At 42.7% G+C, this 25,800-nt stretch overlaps 1 protein-coding gene across 1 annotated transcript in view; it reads right to left on the bottom strand.

The window, feature by feature from the left end:
• Nucleotides 1-25,800, bottom strand: part of LOC124619656 — a 103,316-nt gene that overhangs the window by 10,236 nt on the left and 67,280 nt on the right. Inside the window, exon 6 of the mRNA XM_047146188.1 lies at nucleotides 20,061-21,059. Coding sequence (XP_047002144.1) covers nucleotides 20,061-21,059 — 999 coding nt within the window. The remainder of the gene's footprint in view (nucleotides 1-20,060; nucleotides 21,060-25,800) is intronic.

Here is a 25,800-nt window from a genome sequence, read left to right as displayed (position 1 = left end):
AACCAATTGTGCCTCCAGAAATTCACACAAAGGGTTTTGTCAGTGGAAAAACGAAAGCTATTGTCGATGCTCCATGAGTAAAGATGATCAAGTCACCGCTGAAGACGCCGCTCAATGAGCAGGACACTGGAGAACTGCAATAGATGGCAAAATCATCAACAAAAAGCGAGTCGGAGATGCCCAGAGGCAGACAGGCCTTTATAGGATTAATGGCGACAGCAAAGAGGATGACGGTCAGGATGGAACCCTGAGGCACACCGTTTTCCTGGATAAAGATGTCTGACAAGGCAGAACCCACACATGCCTTGAAATCCTGGTCTTTTAAAAATTCCTGAAGAAAATGGGGCAGGCGGCCATGTAAGCTCCACATGTAGAGAGTATGGAGGATACCAGTCCTCCAACAGGTGTCGCAGGCTTTCTCCAAATCGAGAAACATAGACACAGTCTGGGATTTCTGCAGAAAACCATTCATGACATGGGTGGACAAAACGACAAGATGATCAACTGCAGAACAGCGTGCTCGAAATCCACACTGTGCCATGGTTAATAAATGGTGAGACTCGAGCCACAATACCAGCTGGGCATGAATCATATGTTCCATCACCATGCAAACACAGCTAGTGAGAGAAATGGGGTGGTAGCTAGAAGGAAGGTGGTTGTGCTTACCGGGCATAGGTGTGGGTATGACAGTGGCTTAACAGCAGCATTTGGGAAACGTACCCTCTGCCCAGATGTGGTTGTACATGTTCAGCAGAAAGTGTTTGCCCGCAAGAGAAAGGTGCTGCAACATCTGAATGTGGATGGCGTCTGGCCCTGAGACTGAGGATCGGGATGAAGTGAGAGCATGATCTAGCTCCCTCACAATAAAAGCGGCATTGTAGCACTCATGATTCGAAGAAGAGAAGGGTATCACTGGACCTCCACCTTTCATTTCCGATGGAGGAAGGCAGAGTGACAGTGGGAAGAGCTCGAAATATCCACAAAATGGCAGCCCATGGTGTTGTAGTAGCAATGGGTCCATGATGACATTGTGCGCTACTGTCAGGTCGGAAATTGGGGAATGGATCATGGTCCCAGACAGCCGTTGGAGGTTGGCCAGCATAATGGAAGAGGGAGTGGAACTGTTAAAAGAACTAGTGAATGAAATCCTGCTACCTTTTTTGCTATCCCAAAGAACATGATGACCTGTGCACGTGTCTTTTTATAATGAATGCAGTTTGCTATCCTAGGCTGATGGTTAAAAATGCAGATAGCACACATCCAAGAGAAAATTGTATCGCGGCACACCTCAGTCCACCAAGGAACCAGGACACAGCATGGTAAAAAGGAAATGCGAGGAATGTAACATTCTACAGTGGAAAGGATAATGTTTGTAAAATATTCCACCTGGTCATCACAACTGAGGAAATCTGGTCCGTCAAAGGTCACCAGGGAGGAATAAAGCCTCCAGCCGGCATTAGTAAGCTGCCATTTGGGTGTGCATGCAGATGGGGTATGAGTCAACAAACCGATAGCACAATGGTCGCTTGAGTATGTGTCAGAGAGAACGGACCACTCGAGATGATGGGCAAGCTGGGCAGTGCAGAAGGATGGGTCCAAATGGGAACAGGTATGCGAGGAGTCTGAAAGGAATGTGGGTGCTCCAGTGTTAAGGCAGAAGAGGTTAAGTTGATCAAGAATGTCAGCGAAGAGGGCACCTCCCAGACAGGTTCTGGGAGAACCCCAAAGGGAATGGTGTGCATTAAAGTCACTGAGCAGCCGAAGTGGGTGAGGTAGCTGCCCGATAAAAGGGAAAAGGTCAAGTGAGAAAGGAAAAGTCGAACTGCTACAGCTTGGAGATGGGTTGACTATGAACGTCATCCCATATGAGCAGAATGATTCAGAATGCCGACCTCAGGGTGAAGGTCAAAACGGACAGGGAAGAAATATGAAAGCTCGAAGTGGTGTGAGGATGCAATTTTGTTTCCTGAAGGCAGAGAACAAGTGGACGCTGTGATTGTACAATCCTCTTTGTTGGATTGAAGGCCTTGAACATTCCATTAGAGGAGAGTCATCATGAGGCAAAAATGAAGGGGTGGCACTGCGGCAGCTGCCGAGTGCCAGCCTGCGAAGACTCGCTGCTCCAGGGCACAGAGGCAGGAGGATCCTGCTCCGTGAGGTCCACAGAAGCATTGGCTTTCTTCTGCTGTCAGCCTGTGGAGTCCAGCGCAGAAAAATGTCTGCTAGTGCACACCAGCAACACGTAAACCGGCCGGACAAGGGTATCATGTAGCAACACTGTCAAAGAGGATCTTCGAGTCAGCGAAGGAGAAGACTGTTTGACTTCTTTGTGCCTTTCCAGTTAGCAGAGGAAGACTCAGCTGTTGGTTGGCTGAAGGGACTCGGAAGTCTTCACAGGAGTATTCCTTCTGTCCTTTCCAGCCTGCCGTTTGCATAGCTGGTGACTTCGCACCATAAGGCAAGAGTTTGATGGCTTGTTGCACAGCTGGACAAGGAGATGGAGATGCTACCATGACACTGGGCGATTTCAGAACCTCATGGCTGAATTTGAGGTTGCATGTCTGCTTGGCCATGTCCTTTGTGGAGTGAAATGTAGCAAGAACAGTACTGTAAGTGCCAGACACTAGAACAGAGGGTTTGTCACTAGCCAATAACTTGCGAGTGACCGGGTAGGGTACTTTTTCCTTTACCTGGTTCTCCTGGACAGCCCACTCATCAAGATACACAGGACTATCTTGAGATAAGGTGACATGGTTGCCATAGCAGCTGATACAGCGGGGAGAAGGGAGGGGAAAAATCGCCCTCACGCGCAGGTCAGACTGTCGAGCAGCCAAGTGTAAATAACAACAAGGGCAGAATTCAGCATTGTATGGGTCTTGACATGAACAGCATAGGTGTGAGAAGTAAAGCAGCAAGCAGTTTTTGTGCTTGAGAATCAGAAGTAGTCTCTGAAAGTAAAATGCCATTGCATAAATGAGAGCAGGATTTCACAAAGCCAACAATTGCATCAACACCTTTCTGAATTAGAAATGGATTTACTGTTGCAAAGGACTGACCATCTTCAGTACGCGAAACCATGAGAAACCGTGGTGTACTGGGAAGGTCTTTGAATCGGGAGCTTCATTCTGTTTATGTCTGGTAGACGTGGACTGCAAAGAATGGCTCATTGCAAGAAAATCCCCCACGATTGCCAGCGTCTCCAATGGTGAGCGTCTTTCAACAGGGACCCTCCTTCACAAGGGCGCACGTCCACCTTAGGGATTGTCACCTCAGGTCACACCTCGCGAACTTCTGAGAAATGGAGCAATTGGTTACCCAGTTAGCTGTTATGTGTCAGACGTGTGGGCCAGCCTTAAGGAGCACACAGGCACGAGAAGAAAAAAGAGAAGTCTCAAACATTGAAGCAGAGGAGGGATAGGAGAACGTGAACAAAGAAAGGAAAAAGGAACGAAAAACACTGGTGAGAAAGGTCTTGTGTCAGCTTATGCAGAACATTCCCAAAACCACTCCAGACATGTTTCCCAAGGAAGGGGAAAAAGAATAGCAAGAGGATAGACATGCAGCACGGAAGGGAAAAGATGTTGCAAAGGCTGGGGCCCCATGGCAGCCAAGCATGAACCTGCCAAAGAGCAGCGAGCACCCTGGGGAGTTGATGTAGGTGATTAAAGTGAAACTGCAAAACAAGTGGGGTATACTCACAACATTGAGAAGCTCAGGAGCAGTTAAGCTCACTGTTTGATTCACAAGTCCATATATCATTAGCAAAACTGAAATACAAGCCGCTATTCTTCTGTACGCCAGGTTACTCAGGAGCACTTTTTTAACTAAGGTAATACAGAATCAGGGAGCTAAATTGTACATGGTGACCATGAATAATTATGATGGACACAGCAAAATAGACCTGGAGGATTAAGAATGTACTTTATCTGGCAATAGTTTTCATTTTTCCTATACTAATTTTGCCTTTGCACAATCCAATGTTTTTAATTTAAATAAATAGTAAAACCATACCCAGAAATTAATTTAGTTTTTATTGAGGTCACCCTGCTGCCATTTCACAAGTACGGCTTGTTGAGTTCACCTTTATGGTTTGCAGTGTCACGCCGTATTACACAAAAATATTAACACAACAGAATAGCTCAAGTCCCAGATATTTTGAGCATTTTAAAATTGTATATATTAGCAGTTCAACTGCATCATTGACAGATTCTTGTATAGCAATGTAAACAACATTAAAACTTTGGAGCACTCCACAGAATAGTGATGAATTTTTACATATTCATTACTAGTCATGTGACACACTTGTGTAAGTTCTATTTCCGCCTTCTGTCATGAGCTTGTGCTTACAGAGGGCAGTAAGACAAAGATGTCGGTCTGACAAGAATGATCCCAAACAAAGATATACCTACAGAAATAACACTAGCAAGTGAAGCTGGGGCAGCATCTGCATGTACAATCATTCCATCAGTAAAAGGAGTGGTAGTTTGCCATAAGTGGCTGGAAACGGACATAAGGTATCTGGAAGACCATAGTAAATACTCAGTGGCTGCAAGTGGAGATACTACGAACAACAACAAAAAAATCATTGCAAGTAATACTCCTAGAAATTTATGAAATAACAAATAACCCACAAGAAATAACCAATGTAGGAGAATAATTTAAAAAAAAATTGGACCCAACAATGAGTTGTATGAAAAAACTGAGAATACAATACATCCATTGATAAACACGACATTGTGTGAAGCTGAATTTTTGTAGGATGCAATTAATCGTTACAACTGGGTCACCAGAATCATAAATACAACAACCCTCTGTAGTGTAATAGCATTGCAGAGTGAGCAGCGTATAAACTTGAAATATGGAAAATCGTTGGTTCAAATCTCACCAGAAGTAGAGATTTTCTTATTTTTCTAAATGTAATCAAAAGATTGATTATTATTTTTATTCGATTAATTTTTTTTCTCACTTTTCATCATTATATTTCCTCTTTTATTTGCGCTTATTTTTCTTCCTGTCATTCTTTTTTTGTTGGAATCTGCTTGTTGTTGTTGTGGACTTCTGTCCAAAGACTAGTTTGATGCAGCTCTCCATTCTATTCTATCCTTTGCGAGCCTCATCATCTCCAAGTAATTACTGCAACCTACAACCCTCTAAATCTGCTTACTGTATTATTCATCTCTCGGTCTCCCTCTCTGATTTTTACCCTCTCCCCCCTGCCCCCCCCCCCCCCCCCAAACACACACACACACACACACACACACACACACACACATTTACACACTTCCCTCCAGTATTAAATTGGTAATCCCTTGATGCCTCAAAACGTTTCCTATCAACAAGCCCTCTTCTACTCAGGTTGTACCACAAATTTCTCTTCTCCCCATTTCTTATTCAGTACCTCCTCATTAGTTACATGATCTACCCATCTAAACTTCAACATCCTTCTGTAGCACCACATTCCAAAACTTCTATTCTCTTCTTCTCTAAACTGTTTATTGTCCATGTTTCACTTCCATACATGGCCACACTATATACAAATATTTTCAGAAAGGACCCCCTGACACTTAAATCTATACTCGATGTTAACAAATTTCTCCCCTTCAGAAATGCTTTTCTTCCCATTGCCAGTCTACATTTTATATCCTCCCTACTGCTTATGTCACCTATAATCTGCAACCAAGTGCCAACCAGGACTGCTCATTGGCTTGTAATCGGCAGCTCACGCAGCCAGTGTGAGGATAAAATTTGCTTTTACCCCTGAAACTGACATTTTTTTCTCTCTTGAGTTTGCTAAGAGAATTAGCCTTAAACACTGTGAAAAAAGCAATCGTGATTTTAGTTCTGCTGTAGATTGCTGATCATTTTCTTGGATACAGTGCACATCACGAGGCTGAGGTTAGGTTAGGACACGAGCTTAAATTTAGGGCTACAAAATGGTTGTCTGCCACATTTTAGTCACTGGTCACTTAAAATCAGATATCGACAGAGCATTTCTCATTTCCCTCATACCTTGCAGCAGCTGCTTCCAACATTGCTCTGCGTTACACATTTATAGCATTTGTGAAGTGACCAGCCATGTTTGTGTGTCACCTACAACTGAGCAGTAGTTGGCAGTGAATAGGGCAACACTGTAGCAGCAAGTGGCAGACATCAAATATCAAGTAATTTTAATAAGGACTATGGTTTCAATAGTGCTTCTAACATGTAAGTTATAACTAATATTGGCCTATACAGTTTATTTTCTGAGGGGTATATAAGAATATAGGCATATGGATGAGGTATCGAATATATTGCTTCCTCCTACTTATACCTCCCGAGGAGATCACGAATGAAAAATTAGAGAGATTCGAGTGCGCACGGAGGCTTTCAGACAGTCGTTCTTCCCGCGAACCATACGCGACTGGAACAGAAAAGGGAGGTAATGACAGTGGCACGTAAAGTGCCCTCCGCCACACACCGTTGGGTGGCTTGCGGAGTATAAATGTAGATGTAGATGAACTACACATAGCAGCATTTGAGAAAATGTTCCAGAATTCTATAACTGAAGCTACAGGTAAAATACTAAATGCTTCAGACACAGGTAAAGAACACAGATGTCACTAATAAAATTACTATGTTATTACAGTATATTGATAATTTTTACTTTTTGGACCATCTGACTACTACTGAATGAAACACAATTTTCGTGCCATAAGTGTCTCGCCTTTATTCTTTGCAAGGCATCTTCAGTGGCAGGTTGTGTGGACGATTATCAACATATTACATTCCTATTCCATTTTTGGTGCCGTTCTTCTTCTTATAGTTGCCACTTGGGGTTTTTTCCACATTTCACAGCACTAGGAACTGAACACTTGTTTTGATGCAAAGTTTTAGTTTGTGTTTCTGACTGCTTCCTTCTTTGTAGAACATAGTATGGGGCAGAGTACAATGGTTGCAGTGGTGGCCTGACATTATCCATTTGGAGCATCATGTGCAAGCAGCTTTCTAAGTCACAGGATGTGTAGGTGGTGGGCTTACCATGTCTGGAGACTGTGGGAGGTCGTATTCAAGTGATGTGGTCCCTTAATTGCCAAAGGAATTCTGGTTGATCTTGCATTGCTGATTGGATCGAGCTGGTTCTGATAAATTCTGAGGGAAGATGCAATGGTTCACCATAGACGAATTCCACAGCCAAGGAGTCCAAGTCCTGCTTATATGTTGTTCAAAGACCTAGGAGGTTTATCAGAAGGGTGGAAGTCCAGGGTGTTCAATGGCATATTAGTACCACCTACAGGGAACAATGCCATCTTTCGGTCATTCTATTACTGGTGTTGTGGTACTGGTAGTCCTTTGCTGTACATACGCACAGAACCTTGCCAGCTTGCCAATAAATCCGATTTGAACTGCCCGTCGTGGTAACTGTTTATGTGTAACGAGCAGCCAATCCTAGGTAGCCAAGTCAGTGCAAATGCAGAGGCTAAAGTCTCTGCAGCCCTTACCAAGGAACACCGCCTTATCGAAGGTACTTTCAGTGCCAGGCGGGAGGGTTTGCATGCTCCGATGAAGTCAAGAGCTGTGTCGGTGGTAGCATAGCTACTGGTAGGGTCACCCAATCCAGAGTGGTCTTGACAAAGGAGCCAGACAAAGTGTGTCCCACAACATAGAGCAGGCAGGCCTCTATAGGCATAGTGAAGCCAGCTTCCCTAAAGGAGTAAACCCCATACAAATCCTGGTCATCCAAGTTTGGGGTTAGGCAAGCGGCTAACAACCCCTTCCTGTAAATAAATAAATAAAAAAAACTAATATAATATCTTGTTCAGAAACCTCAGAGTAAAGAAGCCGGACGGATTTATGGACGACGACATGGCACTGTCAAAGGCAAACAAAAACGAAAAAATGATGCGTGTATTGGAACCTGGAATGTACAATCGCTGTACAAGGTGTGGGCCCTGAGGTCACTGCTAGATCAACTCAATAAAACCAAGGCAGGCATAATTGCCCTACATGAAATACAATGGACTGGACATGGAGTGCTTGATATGGGAAGCTGGATAATTTTCTACCATGGTTCAGAGAGCCACCATGAATTTGGTACGGAGTTCGCAGTAAGACAAAAATTTAATCATCTAGTGACTGGATTCACTGGAATAACATCTAGGATCTCACATATGGGATTGAAGACCCGATTCTCAAACTACTCATTGATCAATGTACATGCACCGACAGAAGTATCAGACGACCAGGATAGACACCTTCTTTGAGAGCCTCGAGAGAACTTATGACAGATGCGCTGTGTGTGTCACTAAAATAATTATTGGACACCTCAATGCACAGATGGATAAAGAAGAACATTACCTCCCAGCAATAGGAAAGCACAGCCTCCATGAACACACAAATGACAATGGGCACAGAGTCATTCAGTTTGCACTGTCGCATAGATAGCACAATGTTCCCTCACAAAAGGTTTCATAAAGCAACATGGTGTAGCCCTGGCCAGGGGACCTTCAACCAAATTGGTCACATAATTATTGATGGCAGGCATTTCTTAAAGTTACTAGATATCCAGTGCAAGAAAAGTCAAAGGAATACCTCAAAGTACGTATATGGTATCGAAGTTAAAAAATGAAGACATCTCTAAAACGTACTCTGAGAAGGTTGCCGAGAATCTCACATTATACAACCCTAGTGTAACTGATAACCTGGATCAGGAATGGAACGCTTGCAGGGATGCAGTCATTAAAGCAGCAGAAGTGCTAGGGAAAGAAGGAAAACAAATGAGGAATTCCTGGTTTGATGAAGAATGTAAGAGAATAAGTCAGGAGAAAAGTCTGACTTACAGGAAAATGCCTGAGAAATCATATACTCGTTTAGCAGTAAGAAATTATCGAGATAAAAGGGAAAAGGAGAAGAAACTGCATCAGAGAAAGAAAAGGGAATGGGAAAGAAAGCAGACTGAAGAACTGGAGACAATTCGAAAAACAAATGATGTTAGAAAATTTTATCAGAAAATTAATAGTGAAAGAAGAGCATTTAGGCCGTGCATCAACCTGTGTAAAAGCAAAAATGGGACACTACTAACTAACCAAGAGGTATTGGAGCTTTGGGTAGAATATTTCAGTGAACTGTTGGATGCTTCAGCATCCCCTATTGAAGATATCCCAGTCACTCCAGAAGATGATGCCATAGTACCTCCCCCTTCCCAAGGAGAAGGGAACAAAGCAATTGCCCAACTGAAGAACAATAAAGCACCAAGGACTGACAATATAGCATCTGAACTATTGAAAGCTGGAGGAGTTGAACTAAATCGTAGGATCTACAAGATTGTGTGCCTCATTTGGGAAAAGGAAGAGTTACCATAAGAATGGAATGTAGGGATAGTCTGTCTGGTGCATAAGAAAGGAGATCTATTTGAATGCAGCAACTACAGAGGCACAACACTTTTAAATATTATATATAAAGTACTATCAAATATCCTGTTTAGCAGACTTTCACTTACAGCAGAAGATATTATTGGAAGCTATCAATGCAGGTTCAGACCAGGAAAGTCAACTGTAAACCAGGTATTTACTCTCCAACGAATAGTAGAAAAGACCAATGAATTCAATGTTGGTGTGCACCATCTTTTCATTGACTTTAAATCTGCATATGACATGATAAACCGGGCCAAACTTTCTGAGGCAATGTGGGAATTTTGAGAACCTGGAAAATTGGTGCGTTTAATAGAGGTCACCCTAAAGTATCCCCAGTGTACCATGCAAGTTCGGTCAAGGCCATCACCTCAGTTTCCCACATGAACTGAGCTAAGGCAAGGAGATGGGCTTTCCTACCTACTTTTCAACCTGGCACTTGAAAAACTAGTATGTGAATCGGGTATCCAGACAAGAGGAACTATCTACTATAAGTCTGTATGTATGATTTGGATTTAATGAGCAGAACACTTAGAGATCTACAAAGTGCATTTTCAGCTCTAAGACTGAGCACAGAGAAGATGGGCCTGAGAATTAATGATGGAAAGACAAACTATATGTATAATGACACTAACCAACCCTTACAGTCCACAATGACCCTTGATGGAATGACATTTGAGCGAGTGGAATGTTTCACCATCTGGGTTCAAAGATAGAAGCAAATGGCACCAGCTTTACTGAAATTATGGCTCACATAAGTGCTTCTAACAAATGCTACTTTGGAATGTTGCGACATTTTAAATCCAAGCTTATATCATGAGGTAAGTGCCAACTTTACAAAATGCTGATATGCCCAGTACTTACTTATGGCTCAGAAATATGGACAATTACAAGGCAGGGTGAAAAAAAAACTGAGATCACATGAAAGAAGTATACTGAGGAAGATTTTTGGATCTATGAAAATGGGATCTGGAGAGGGCAAAGAAATGACAAATTTTATGACCACTACAAGGAGGATGATGTGGTAAAGTTCATAAAGCTGTGTAGACTGAAATGGGCTGGACATGTAATGCGACTGGAGACAGATCCCGCAAGGAAAGCCTGCTGCAGTGAACCTGGAGGAAGAAGAGCAAGAGGATGACCTAGGTTGAGATGGAGTGACGAGGTTGGAGAGGACGCTGCCAGAGTCGGTTGCTGTAACTAGAAGTCCACAGCAAAGTCCAGAGAGGAATGGCAGAAAATTATTGAGGAGGCCAATTCCCGTCCCGGGATGTAATGCCAATGGAATAAGAATAATAATAAGAAGAAAGTCTCTGTAGTGACGTTGTCCACCAGTGTGGACTCGGGCCAGCACAATAAAATGATCAATCATTGTGGACAGATGTCATTGACTGTTTGACAGAGGAAGCAGTCCTACCACATCGAGGTGCACATGTGCAAAATGAGAGGCTGCATCTGGAACACCATAAAGGATATGTACATGGCACAGATTGCAGAACCTGTCAAAGACTTGACCCCAAAATGCAGTCAGTAGGAATGGTCGTTTTCTTTCCTGTGAAATGTCACAACACAATTGAACCACTTTGCTGGGAATGTTGACCACTTGCAATTTTAATGCCGAAGTGGTAGTGTCAATGAAGAACTGGAGCTCTTGGTCATCCTGCTGTGCCTTGCCCAATTCTAAGAACACTGTTGGTTGCAACATGCTGCTGATACATGAAATGCATTTGGCCACCAAATTGTCAATGCCAGAAATGTGCTTTATGACCATGCTAAATTGACATAAATTCCAGATGGTTGCACTGGCAGGGAGAGCAGTTGACAGTATTCAGTTTGAAATTGTAGGTCGGTGAGTTGTGATCTGTGTAGCTCATGAACATCCTTTGTTCTATTTGTGGCAGGAAGTATTTTACTGCCTTGTACTTGGCCAGGAGCTAGTGGTCATATGCGCGCCATGCACCAATCATCTGACCATTATTGCAGTACTGCGCCAACAGTACTTTGACCCACGTCTACCACCAATGCCAAAAGTGTGTCCAGCTTAGGGTTGCAAGGAGTCATGCATTTGCCATACTCTGTTTTGTTGACTCAGATACAAAGCACACTGCTTCATTCCATTGCACAGAGAATCTTTGCTCTCATACACCAACACCTTCAAGCTGTTACCCTGAACCTACCCTCCTACAGTAAATAAAAGATACCAACCATTTCCTGCACCGACTCTCCACAGTTCCTGTCGCTTTACCATACAGTGCCCTGCTCTTCATTATTGATGCCACCTCCCTGTACACTAACATTCCAAATGCCCATGGCCTTACCGCTATTGAGCACTACCTTTCCCATCGCCCTACTGATTCCAAACCAACAACCTTCTTCCTAGTCTCATGACCAACTATATCCTCACCCACAATTACTTCTCCTTTGAAGGCATTACGTACAAACAAATCCAGGGTGCAGCTATGAGCACCCACATGGCACCATCCTCATCCTATGCCAACCTATTCATGGGCCATCTACCCAGAATCCTAAACCCCTCACCTGGTTCTGATTCACTGATGACATCTTTGCTATCTGGATTGAGGGTGAGGACCCTATTCACATTCCTTCAGAACCTCAAAAGCTTCTCCCCCATTTGCTTCACCTGGTCACACCCAACCCTTTCAGTATGACCAGCCACCTTCCCAGATGGCTACACTAGTACCTCCGTCCATATCAAATATGCTAACCACCAGCAATACATCCACTGCGACAGCTGCCGACCATTCCATACCATGACGTCCTTTCCATACAGCCTAGCCACCATGGTTGTCGCACGTGCAGTGACAAGAGGTCCCTCACAAAATATTCCGAGAGTCCCACTCAAGCCTTTACTGACTGTAATTATCCTCCCAACCTTGTACAAAAACAAATCTCATGTGCCTTATCTTTCCAGTCTCCTACCACCTCCCGAAGTCCCACTGTCTGGCCACAGAGGAGCATTCCCTTCGTAACTTAGTACCATGCAGGACTGGAGCAACTGAATTACATTCTCCACCAGGGTTTTACTTCTCGTCATGCCCTGAAATGAGAAATGTCCCGCCCACTATCCTTTCCACCCCTCCCACAGAGGGATTCTGCCTTCCACTGAACCTACACAATATACTAGTCCATCCTTACACAACCCCTGCTCCCAATCCCTTACCTCATGGCTCATACCCCTGTAATAGACCTAGAGGCAAGACTTGTCCCATACATCCTCCCACCACCACCACCTAATCCAGTCCAGTCACTAACATCACCTATCACATCAAAGGCAGGGCTACCTGTGAAACCAGTCATGTGGTCTACAAGCTAAGCTGCAACCACTGCTGCATTCTGTGTAGGCACGACAACCGACAAGCTACCTGTATGCGTGAACAGCCACCAACAAACTGTGGCCAAGAAAGAAGTAGACCACCCTGTTGCTGAACACGCTGCCAAACATGAAATCCTTCACAGCCTGTGCCATATGGATCCTTCCCACCAACACCAGCTTTTCTGAATTGCACAGGTGTGAACTTTCCCTGCAATACATCCTACGTTCCCATAACCCCCCTGACCTCAACCTTCATTAGTCGCGCTGTCTTTGCCCGTTCAGCCTCTTCCCATTCCAGCACTACACAGCCGTCATTCCACCACCACACCCCAGCCTTTTTATTTTATTTCTCTCCTTTTCCGCTACTTCCCCCCACCCCCTCCCCACCTCTCCCCAGCCCACTGTCTAACCTGCAGTACTTCACTGTCTGCCACCCCCACCATACTATCCCCTCCCCCTCCTGGCCTCTTCCTTACCCCCACCCCCACTCCCAGTCGCCACTCCCATCATGCACTGGTGCTGCTGCTCACAGTGTGTGGTGAGTAACAACTTTCCTTCTCATAATATTATTTATACTGTTATAGATTTACAACTGATATCTGATTAAGGTATCAACTTAAAATAAAACCAATAACTTTATAAATATTTACTCTAATTTTGCAATACTGTTATTACCTGTTAATTTTATAAATCTCTAAAAGAATTTACATTTGGGAAATAGAAACTTTAAATTGAAAATACGATAAAATTTACAAACAGAAGTTACCTAGGCACTAACTTGATAATCAGAACTTCATGGAAGCTACCAGAACAATCCACAATGTATACCTACTCTTGCTCGGCAACAGTTGCATTAGATTCATTCCGTACTGGAGACAGTGAACACAATGTGAAAGTCTTTAACTTTTATGTGCACTCTGAGTTTATAATTGCCTTGCAATTATTGACAATGTTTGTGACTATGGTTGATTCTTGTTAATGGAAATAAAACATCTTAACCTGGAAGCAAGTTACTAAGCTTCTGCCATATCATTTTAACAACCCAGGCCCTAATGAATTGTATAAGACTATGCAATTATCACTGCCCCCAGACACTGATGCCATGTGCAAGTTAAGTAAATAATTAACAATGTGTGTGAAGATTCCTCTCTTGAACTTTATCTATGAACATCGCGTATACAGTGATTCATACTTAATAGCAATGTCATTTAAAATTAAAAATTTGCAATGTTGAAAATTAAGGGAGCATCTTTACATACCCAAGGACTTTTCAGGTGGTACATGTAACAATGGTGGTACATAAGAACATTTCAGGTGGTATGCGTACAAGTAAATACAACACATACCAATATAAGTAAAATTATTCTCTCATTTGAAGTAAAATGATGGCAAGAAAACTGTTTGATAAAAGTAGCATCTGTATAAAATAAAAGAAAATGGGTTCACCGCAGAACATTTGTTTCAGGCCCTACTCAGGGCATAGGAAGACTCCCTTGATTAGTTGTCATTTTCTTGGTGCTTTGCAGCTGCTGTCAATTTATGCACTCTACGTTCAATGGCATCATGATATAAAGAAAACCTGCATCTGGAATCGGAGTGTGTGTATTACATCGAGCTGATTCTTGACTACTATAATTGTGATGTGAAGTTCAACTTGACTGAATAACTTATACATGATTGTACACTCCTGGAAATTGAAATAAGAACACCGTGAATTCATTGTCCCAGGAAGGGGAAACTTTACTGACACATTCCTGGGGTCAGATACATCACATGATCACACTGACAGAACCACAGGCACATAGACACAGGCAACAGAGCATGCACAATGTCGGCACTAGTACAGTGTATATCCACCTTTCGCAGCAATGCAGGCTGCTATTCTCCCATGGAGACGATCGTAGAGATGCTGGATGTAGTCCTGTGGAACGGCTTGCCATGCCATTTCCACCTGGCGCCTCAGTTGGACCAGCGTTCGTGCTGGACGTGCAGACCGCGTGAGACGACGCTTCATCCAGTCCCAAACATGCTCAATGGGGGACAGATCCGGAGATCTTGCTGGCCAGGGTAGTTGACTTACACCTTCTAGAGCACGTTGGGTGGCACGGGATACATGCGGACGTGCATTGTCCTGTTGGAACAGCAAGTTCCCTTGCCGGTCTAGGAATGGTAGAACGATGGGTTCGATGACGGTTTGGATGTACCGTGCACTATTCAGTGTCCCCTCGACGATCACCAGTGGTGTACGGCCAGTGTAGGAGATCGCTCCCCACACCATGATGCCGGGTGTTGGCCCTGTGTGCCTCGGTCGTATGCAGTCCTGATTGTGGCGCTCACCTGCACGGCGCCAAACACGCATACGACCATCATTGGCACCAAGCCAGAAGCGACTCTCATCGCTGAAGATGACACGTCTCCATTCGTCCCTCCATTCACGCCTGTCGCGACACCACTGGAGGCGGGCTGCACGATGTTGGGGCGTGAGCGGAAGACGGCCTAACGGTGTGCGGGACCGTAGCCCAGCTTCATGGAGACGGTTGCGAATGGTCCTCGCCGATACCCCAGGAGCAACAGTGTCCCTAATTTGCTGGGAAGTGGCGGTGCGGTCCCCTACGGCACTGCGTAGGATCCTACGGTCTTGGCGTGCATCCGCGCATCGCTGCGGTCCGGTCCCAGGTCGACGGGCACGTGCACCTTCCGCCAACCACTGGCGACAACATCGATGTACTGTGGAGACCTCACGCCCCACGTGTTGAGCAATTCGGCGGTACGTCCACCCGGCCTCCCGCATGCCCACTATACGCCCTCGCTCAAAGTCCGTCAACTGCACATACGGTTCACGTCCACACTGTCGCGGCATGCTACCAGTGTTAAAGACTGCGATGGAGCTCCGTATGCCACGGCAAACTGGCTGACACTGACGGCGGCGGTGCACAAATGCTGAGCAGCTAGCGCCATTCGACGGCCAACACCGCGGTTCCTGGTGTGTCCACTGTGCCGTGCGTGTGATCATTGCTTGTACAGCCCTCTCGCAGTGTCCGGAGCAAGTATGGTGGGTCTGACACACCGGTGTCAATGTGTTCTTTTTTCCATTTCCAGGAGTGTATTTTAAATCAACCATAAAGTGATTTTTAAGCCAGGAAGTTCTTTCTACCTTCAAGGATGCAGTTAAGAAACTTAAGCCAGCACCTGACTGCAAGTATGTTGTATGCTACTTACAATTTGGCTTTACAGTAAAGACCGGTGCAGAAACCAGTGATAACCCAAATTCCCAATGTGTTGTAAATTTAGAAATGCTTTCTTAATTAAAAAGCACTCTGAGTTATTTTGTAAACTTATGACTTTTTTAAACGGAATCTACATTTTGTAAAAAAAGAATCCAAATGCATGACACATTTTATTAAGACTGACGCTAACTTAACAAAAGGTATGGACCTGGCTAGTTTTATGACTGCAAAGGAAGGAAAACACCACATAACTGGTGAGTCTCTTTTACTACACATGGCTAGAGACAGGGTCCAAACAGTTTTGGAGAAAAGAGTGACCCACACAACTTAAAAATTTCTGTTGTCCACCTATACAGTAAAAAGTAGAACTGAAGCCATGACTTCCAATACTGAAGAAACATTGTTATAACATAACCAAGAGTGCACTTACTTTGCTCTTTAAATAGATGAGTACTGATGTAACAAAGATGGTGCAGTTACTCAGTTTTGTACATTCTATCATGAAGATATAAGGCAAGAGTTTTTATTTTGCAAACTGCTTTAGTCAAACGCTATAGTTTGCTATGGTGGATCTGGCACCCATGCAGAATGACATTACAGAAGATTACACTAAGTTTGTGGTGGGTTCAACAGCTTGGACGCGTGAGCAGTAGAGACATTGTCGGATGTTGTATTGAAACTGCCCACACAGGACGGGCACTGACACTTGAGATACATGGTAGTACAGTGTCTATGCAAATTCATAGATCAACAGATGCAGCACGTCCTGTATTCAGAACATATTGGCGATAGGACACCTTCGGAATCTTGGCGGCATGTCCAAAGTATCGTAGAGGAGACGACGATGTTGAATGACAAACTGAGGCATGTATGCCTCACACAGCTGCCATTGTTAGTAAAAACGGTGATAATCACATGTAGCTTTTATAACGTCAACTCTTTGCTGTCAGTGGCAGACAAAATACACTCAGTAGTGGGACAAGCGGATGTGGCTGTGATAATGCAAGGTGTGGACAGCGACAGTAAGGTAAAGTTGCAGCTATGAGGCAAGTGCTGAAAGTGAACATTTTTGCACAGTTCCGTGATCTGAAGTTACAGAATGATGGGAATGCAGAAGCGGCTGTCAACACTAATGGTGAAGGAACAGGGTCCTCTGGACGATAGAGGCAGGCACCAGAGGGAGGGGGGGGGGGGGGGGGGAGGGGTATGAGATGAACAGACATGTTGATACCACACACGGTTCGCGTACGAGCTACAAGAAGCACTTCGCCTTGCTCATTCCCATCAGAGTTCGGAATCCTGCAACAGGCACAGCAGGCCACTTTTTGAAAAGCAGTGACAGCCACTACAACCATAGTAGCTGAGGGTGAGGTTGTAGGTAACGAACAAGATCCTGCACTGTGATTGGGCCAATTATGTGAGAGAGTTTAGCCAGGACTGAACAACAAAATAAAACGTTTGCCCACTCACATTGTCCTGACGCCTCTACATAATAGACAAATAAATGAAGAAACCAATGTTACATAGTCAATATGCGCTCAAGTGTCAGTGTGCAGCCATATAAACAGAGTAAAGAGGAAATAGTGGGTGCAGCACATCACCTAATGGGCGCCAACAACATGCTAGTTAAGACGTATGGTGAACTAGAAGTTACTGTTGGACATCGGGTTCAGCGAGAGATTCAGATGGAGGATCATACTGGGAGAATTGCACAAGCCAGTACTGAGAGCAGACTTTATCCACAACCATGGGCTACAGCTAAAGCTGAGCATAGCATAAATGAGATGAAACAGTGAAATAACTATGGACACTGTAGGCAGAGATGCAAGCAATGCTGTCACTTTAGATAATAATGCAGTTTCGCCGGTATTTTCGCCGGTATTGGACCATGTGGTACTTCACAACACACCGAATCACATTAAAACTACTGCAGGTCAACTGGATTTTCAAAGGCTGGAAAGACTGGCACCTGAGCAGTTTGAAGAAGTGAAAGCAAAGTTTAACAGCATGTTGGAAGTGTGCATTCTATGGAGATTAGGTAGCCCATGGGCTTTGTCATTGCACCTGGTCAGGAAGTAGGACGGTACTTGGAGACCCTGTGGGGATTATTATGCGCTAAATGTAAGGCCGATACCTGACCACTATCCTGTTCCCAATCTATGGGATTTTACAAATGTGTTGGCCGGAGCCACAGTTCTCAGCATAGTATACTGCAAAAAGGCCGAAAATCAGATTCTGGTGGCCTAAGCAGGTGTCTCCAAGACCTCCGTCATAACCCCTTTCAGCCTCTTGGGAGTGTCTCCGCATTGCATTCAGGCAAAAAATCTCAGCCTACTATTGGCAGAGGTCACTGACAAAGTACTGAGGGGACTACATTTGGGCTTTGCATACCTCGATGATATACTAATATTTTTGCAGATGGCCAATTACATGAACACCATTTCAAGACAGTGTTTGAGAAAATCTGGAAGTGCGGATAGTAATAAACAAAGCTAACTGCAACCTCCAGCAGAAGCAAGTCACATTCTTAGGGCATGACATTTCAGCATTGATATCTGTCCTATCAAAGAAAAAGTGGAAGCATCCCATAGCCATCGAATTATCATCAATTAGGGACATTCCTGGGGATTGTCAACTTTTACAGACATCAGCTACCAGAAGCAGCGGAGTTGTAGGCACCACTCAAGGATGTGCTGGTAGGTAACAGCTCTACACCGGCAAACAGCATTTCGTTGTCAACATGCCAGTGCTTGTCACACTTAGTGATGTGCCTTGATCGCAAGTTCAGTAAGGAAGATGCCCATTTCCAGCTTGATGTAAATATTATGTACATTCTAGAAAGATGACTTGCAGCAGTTGGTGTGGTGGCTAGACTGAGAGATCAGAACCTGATGCTTCACAAAGTTGCTACTTTGTGTGTTTTGGTTAGCCTGAGAATCTGCACAAAGCTATGTAAACACCAACAAGGACTTATTTTAGAATGTGGCATGGACTCAGCATTAAACAGAGTCTGACTGGTTGTAATCTTGACTATGCTCCAGCCTCACCTCTTCAAGCTATTATGTGAGGCACTGTGGGATGTAAAGTACAGGGCATTACATGGCATCATTATATCACCTGGGAATTGATGCCAGCATCATTTCTGCTGTCAACCCCGTTGATTGACCATACATTGACATGGCCATGGCTGTACAAATACCAATGTGTTTTTGCCAAGGAATACCTACTATTAACAAATAAGAGTCAGTGTTGTATTGAAACAGCTCAGGTTTCTCCGGTAGGAACTTGTCTCTTCATTCATGGGCCAGCGACTGAATTATGTGCTGCTGCTGATGCTGTCTTTAAGTGTGAACTCGTGCCATCCTGTACTGTAATTTTCATTTACAAGTCTTTCATTTGTTTCTCTAGACTTCCCTGTAGCCATGAAATTTGTTGTTCTATCTGATCTTGTTTAGCTTCGCAAGGCGAAGTTACTCTCTCATTTTGTGACTTGCTCAAATTTACCGCTTCATCTTGCTCTTCCGAGATCACCATCTTCCAGGGACAGCTCATTGGGCTATCTCTACTGCACAGAAAGACGATTGTAGGCATTATAACTATTTATTTCTCTCCAAAATCCAATTGAACAACTTGATAATGTAATCAGTAACAGAGAACCGTCAAAACTAAAACTAGCAAAGAATAATTATGTTACATCTTGGCTGCTCAGCCAGAGATTAAAAAAAAGTCTTTCCATTCATTATCTTCAGCAAGTGCTTCCCACACTGTGTTTGTGCCACCCTTATTGCTTTCTCCGGCAGAACTTGGAGCAACACTCTATGCCACAACTGAACAAGTATGACTGACATGCTGCAAAATGTTTGGCAAGAAATTTTACGTAAGATAGAATGTATGCCACATAACCAATGGAATTCACATTCAACCAGTTTAGCTGTAAAGTATAAAACTTCAGGTACTTTGCTAAAAAATGACACCAAAATCAATTTTGTAATTCATATAAATAAATCTATGTGAATTTTCAAAGTTGTTGAGTCCCTTGAGAAACACTTGTATAAATGTAAACATATCTGATAAAAATCTCTTATCAATGAATAGAACTACAAATCTTTTTACCTTGAAATCCATGCCAAATTTGTTTACACCAGCCACTAAATATTGAATATCCTTTGGTAAATCCTTTACTAATAAGTATGGCCATCTGCTTGCTGGAGGTACTTTATGTTCCACATTTCCCTTCACACAAGCTGTTTCAAGTAGCTTTCTGTACCATTTACTTTCATCTTTTGCTGATTCCATTTGCATGCAGCTTGCTGAACTGCCAATTTTCTGCAACCAGCTTTCTCTTATACTTTTTGAATGGTGCCCTGCTGGCATTTGTAGATAAGAGTTTGAAACAGTATCTAACCATTTTCTTCGTTTTGTTGTTGACATTCCATTTAGTGTGCTTGTCCCATTTTGTGTTAAAGTAGAACTGTGTGAATCTCCATTTGATTTATCACCATCATAAATTTTCCTTTTCTTTGTAATTTCTTTCAGTCTATTTTTTAAAATACTCCCTTTGTGCTGCATGTCAGTAGTACCCTCATCAGCAGTTCTTTCAGTACTTTTCATAACCGTAAATAAGTAAAATGTAAGTCCAGGTTTAAAAGGTGGAAGCAGTCTTCTAAATAGGGTGCGATTACTGTTCACAGGACTCTTACAGTCACTGACATTTAAGAGAGTGCTAGTAGGTTTTTTAGATATCTTATTATCATGAATGCCTTCTAATTTATCAGAGCTACAGTGACCTTGTACATTATTCTGCATCATGCTTTCTTCCTCATGCAATAAGTGACCTGTACTATGATGAGATGTTCTACATTGGACAGTCCTATTTCCCACAAGCATTTCTTCTGGGTACTTTTGAGGACTTGGTTTCCTTACTTCAGAGAAATTATTGTGGCTACAATATTTTAATAGGCATGAGATGGTACATAATAACTCAGGGCAATTCTCCCAGTTTTCCGACAATTTTGATATAATATTTGCTCCATCTTCCTTTACAAATCTTCTCCTGTTCATCTCTGAATTATAGAGAAGTTGTATAAGAGCAGTCAGTGGTGCTGTCTTGTCCTGAAAGGAAAAATAAATAAGTTATCAAGAGAAACTTTTTTAGACAACTTCGGTAAAACATTTGTATTTGCCATATGTAAATTATTCCTGATGTATTTGAGATTTCCAGTGTGTAAAGTTCTGTCCTTGGTGTAATTAATAACTACCCATCAATCTCATAATGTAACTCCTTGCTGAATGTAGTGGAAAACAATATGTACATAAGAACAGTAACACATCCAACCAACACAAGATACACCCATAGTTTGGATTTGGACTTCAAAAGGGTATCTTCACAGTAGATTCCACTGCTCAACACTGTAAACAGACTGGCAAAATGTAAACGATGAAGTACTGTCAACTGATACATTCTGTGATGTGTCAAAACTATTTGATTATGCAGTTCACAATATTATCTTAGTGAAGCACAAATTTATGGTATCAGAGTTCTTGCTGGTAACTGGTTTGCATCCTATCTAACTACAGAGTGTTACATTAAGAAACCCAGGGAATGTACACAATGAAACAGCATCTTCAGAACAGAATGGGGAACAGGCACAACAGGTGTACCACGAGGAGTAATACTGGTCTGCCCATGTTCTTGATATTTATAAATGATTTGCCATTATATAGACAAGAAGCAGAGAGAATTTTCTTTGTTGACATTGTAAGTATAATAATAAAGCCTAATGGAGAAACTGGAACACGTGAAAATGTAAATGAAGTTTTATTAAACATTAATAATTGGTTTTCAGCAAACTGACTGTTGCTGAACACAGATAAGAAGAAAATACATGCAATTCTATACTGCATAAAGCCTGACTGCATTAAAAATAATGCTTGAGGGTAAATAAAAAAAATTAAGATGTATTCTAAGTTCTTAGATGACATCCACAGCAAATCTTACAGATATCTACTATGTATACACTGTGCAACTTGCGCGTTATGGAAAATTTCCATAGCATCAACTTGTCATCTACACAGAATTTAAGAAATATTGGGGATTTACTACAATCTTCCATTCCAATAAAGGCAATTTCTGAGTTTATGTATATGCTCTTAATTACTTTATGGTACATTCATTGTCATCACTGATATTTACTTTGTCTATGAAGAAGCAATGAGCCATCTGAATGTTGGAGGAGTTTCTCACAGATTAAAAAGTCAGTGTAATATGGTTAGCTGATAAATAACTGTGGTTACTGACAGTAAACAAAAACTGAGTAGAGTGCTTAATCAAATGGAATGTGTGCTAGCTCATGGCTATACCTTAAGATTTTTTTTATATGTATATGTCTACTTAACTGTGTTTGATCTCTCCTCCTTTAAAATGAAATTATTACTACACAAACAAATGTTGTTCTATGAAGCACTGCATGTAACATCCCCCCCCCCTCTCTCTCTATCTCTCTCACACACACACGCACACACACACACACACACACACATACACATTATATTATTCCTACTTCCACTCAATGATCTAGTGACCTAATATGAATAATTCTATGATATCCACCTCAAAAAACTGCCTCTCATGATCATCATATCCCAATGATTCCTGAAACATCTATCTGCTTGCTTTCCATTTCTTTCTTTGGATTTTTTAAATTTTTCTACAGTGTCTTGGTGTTCTAACACTACAATTCCCCTCACTAAATCAGCAGAGTCTTTATTTCATAAGTCCTTCTGAATGGTCCCCACTTCAAAGATGAGGAGAAGCCATCATGCAATGAGAATGGAATTTACTAAGGAGAGTTAAACTGGTTTCCTGTTTCTTTCCACTTTAGAGTGCTGCAGGTGTGAAAGCCATCCCAGATATGAGTGCAGGTAACATCATAGTTTATTTCATGAAATCTTCTCAGGACAGCGCCCAAGTGGCAGTGTTGTCCTGTAGCAAAATATCAACGAATTTCCTACTCCTTGATATGTTACTAGAAGATAGCGCTGCCATTTGGCTAATATCCCAAGATTTCATCAGTAAAATTTGCTGAAAACCCTGCATTGCCATATACAACTGTTTTAGTACCAGGCTTATTTCCACCAAATGGACTGGTGCATCTGTTCTGTGAGCTCCACTGGTGATCTCCTGCTCCCGCTCAACTTGTAGAACTTTGTGGTCTTCACCATAACTGTGTCAAGTAGCCCTTACATACTACTCCCAGTAAGGCCAGTTGGACCAAGGTTTTTGTCAGACGTGTTATTTCTCCATGAGTCACCCTTTGTCCTGGCCTTTGACACACAGAAACTGGCCTCCCAAATGAGAGTTCACACTGGTTGACTTTACTGTGCTTATGAACAATTAAAACTCTGCAGAGCATACAAGGAGATTAGTTTTATAAAGGTGAAACTCAGATAAGCGTACTTAAAGAACTGAGTGTCTGATTTGCGAGATTAGGAGCCCAAGCAAGCACAGGTAGTTGATTCACAGGACGACTGACTAATCCAGTAAGCTCTCTAAGTGTGAGCTGAGGCTAATTAATTTCTTTATTTCTCATAATACAACCTATCAGGTAACTGTGTAACTATGTAGTCTGAGGCATTTCAGACAGTCATACTGACAGACATTGGTCAACATCAGGACTATCGGTAGATGTGGTTCCAATTGGCATGGCCTACACTTAAACAGGACTGGGAAGGGAAGATTGGTACAGCTGTTTCATAAAAGTATAGGGGTGGATCTTGGGCCATGCATGGTCAAATACCTGTTGCCATGAGTAGGAGAAGTAGGTCTTTTTTAAGGATAAAGCCAAACAATAGGTTCTTCTGCCAAAAGAGTATCTACAACAGTTTAAAAAATTCAGACATAATCACTCACAAGATCAATTATAAAACATCAAATGACACACATACTACATGCCATAAAGAAAAAGAAACTACTGCAAAAAGTTACATGGGACATAACACAAACTTAACAATCCTTCATTAAAACATGCAATCAATAAAAAATAAAGTACAAACATGGGACATACCACAAACTTAACAATACTTCATCAAAACATGCAATCAATAAAAAATAAAGTACAATTTTAAGTTCAGCTACAATCTTTGAACTGCACAGTTGTTCGTATTATTGACGACAGGTGTAGAGACACAGAAATCCAACTTGTAGTACTGGCATTGTATGAAATGACAGACTTATTGATATACCTTCACTCATGACATGCGCAATTTCACAGATTGCGTGTTCAGACAAATTCACAGTTCCGCTTATAGAGGCCATCTGGATCAGCCCCTGGTGGGGTCTGGTAAGCCGCCAAGAAACAGTGTTATTTAAGCAATCACAAACGAATGCTTGGCCTACTCTGTACCATTTATTACTTTTGTACAGTCCATGTGCTCAATGCTATGCTTAACCTGCATCTTATGTATTGCTCTATAAAGTGCTATGTTCCATAAATTGTATTTATTCTTGCTACAGCGAATTTGACAATGAGTGAAGGTTACATTTTCTCTGCATGTTAGTGTCAGTGCTAAGTCACCGACAAACATCTCGATGGAAGAAATACTCCATCTTCTCACTGCCTAGCAGCAAGTTTTCGTGGAACAACTGCAGTCTCTTGCCACTGCTCTCAACTGAGTGGCACCCCGCTGTGTTCACGGCAGGTTACTCTCTTGTCAGTGAAACTGTCGCCCTTTCCAGCATATAATGAATCATCTGAAGATAGGGACTCCTATGAGACATGGTTACGTTGACATTTCCAGGTTTTTCATGTGGATGATGCAAACCTGTACAGGCCTTTCTTTCTTTTCTGGCTTTTGCTCCAATTTATCAGCTTTTGTGCTAAATAGCACCTTTACAGGAATCAGTCAACTTATCATTTGATGAAACGCGCAAGCTTCTCTCAACATGTTGCTGTGACAGAACACATGTCATTGTGAACTGGGCTGCAGAATTACACAGGTTGAACCATCATTGTAAATTTGCCACTCATACCCATCACAAGTCTTATGCTGGTCACGTGGTGTGTGATATTATTCGTCTGGTTCCAGATAGGGAAGACCGCAAAAAAGCGCTTCAATGTGAGGATCCAACACTAATGGATGTGCTCAATATTGCACACCCCTTCAAAGTGCCACAGGCCGCAGACAATTACATTGCTGCATGGTGGGACATATCTGAAGGTGCACAGTCAGCCCCTGTTTGGAACACTCCAAGCTGTTAGCACGATGGGGAACCATTGCAGCAATACAACCTTCGCCTCAACATCGCATGGGGCAGTGTCGGTTATGGCCACAGCAGCAAAAGGTTGCATCACAACAGTGGCGATGTGCCCCCTTCTGTCTTACCCATACCGCTTTGTCCCACACGAGCATGCTGCGTGCCTTAAGCATTGGGCTGTTTGCAGCAAGTGTTGAAGGAAAGGTCACTTTGTAACACCGCTTCAAATGTGGCGGACACAATAGTACCAATGGACATAAACTGTTATCTCTGCAATGACTGTCTCTCTGAATAAACTGTTTATTGATGTGCGTGTGTTTAACAAACCACTAAAAATGCAAGTGAACACAGGGGCTGCAGTGACTTTAGTAAACACGCAAATGTACGTGGACTTGGGCTCCCCTCCCCTCACACAGGTTTCACAGAAGTTGGTTAGCTACAGTAAACAGCATATTCCGATCCTAAGTCAGTTCTTCACTCCAGCCTCTTATAAATCCATTGTTCGTCCTCTCACCTTCCTCATTGTACATCATTCCCACACCACAGAACTGTTCGGATTAGATGCGTTCAACGCTTCCGGTTCTCCATTGCCGATGAGGT

Source organism: Schistocerca americana, chromosome 6, assembly GCF_021461395.2.
Source record: "Schistocerca americana isolate TAMUIC-IGC-003095 chromosome 6, iqSchAmer2.1, whole genome shotgun sequence".
Taxonomy (NCBI): Eukaryota; Metazoa; Arthropoda; class Insecta; order Orthoptera; family Acrididae; genus Schistocerca; species Schistocerca americana.
This window is presented reverse-complemented; position numbering and strand designations above follow the sequence as displayed.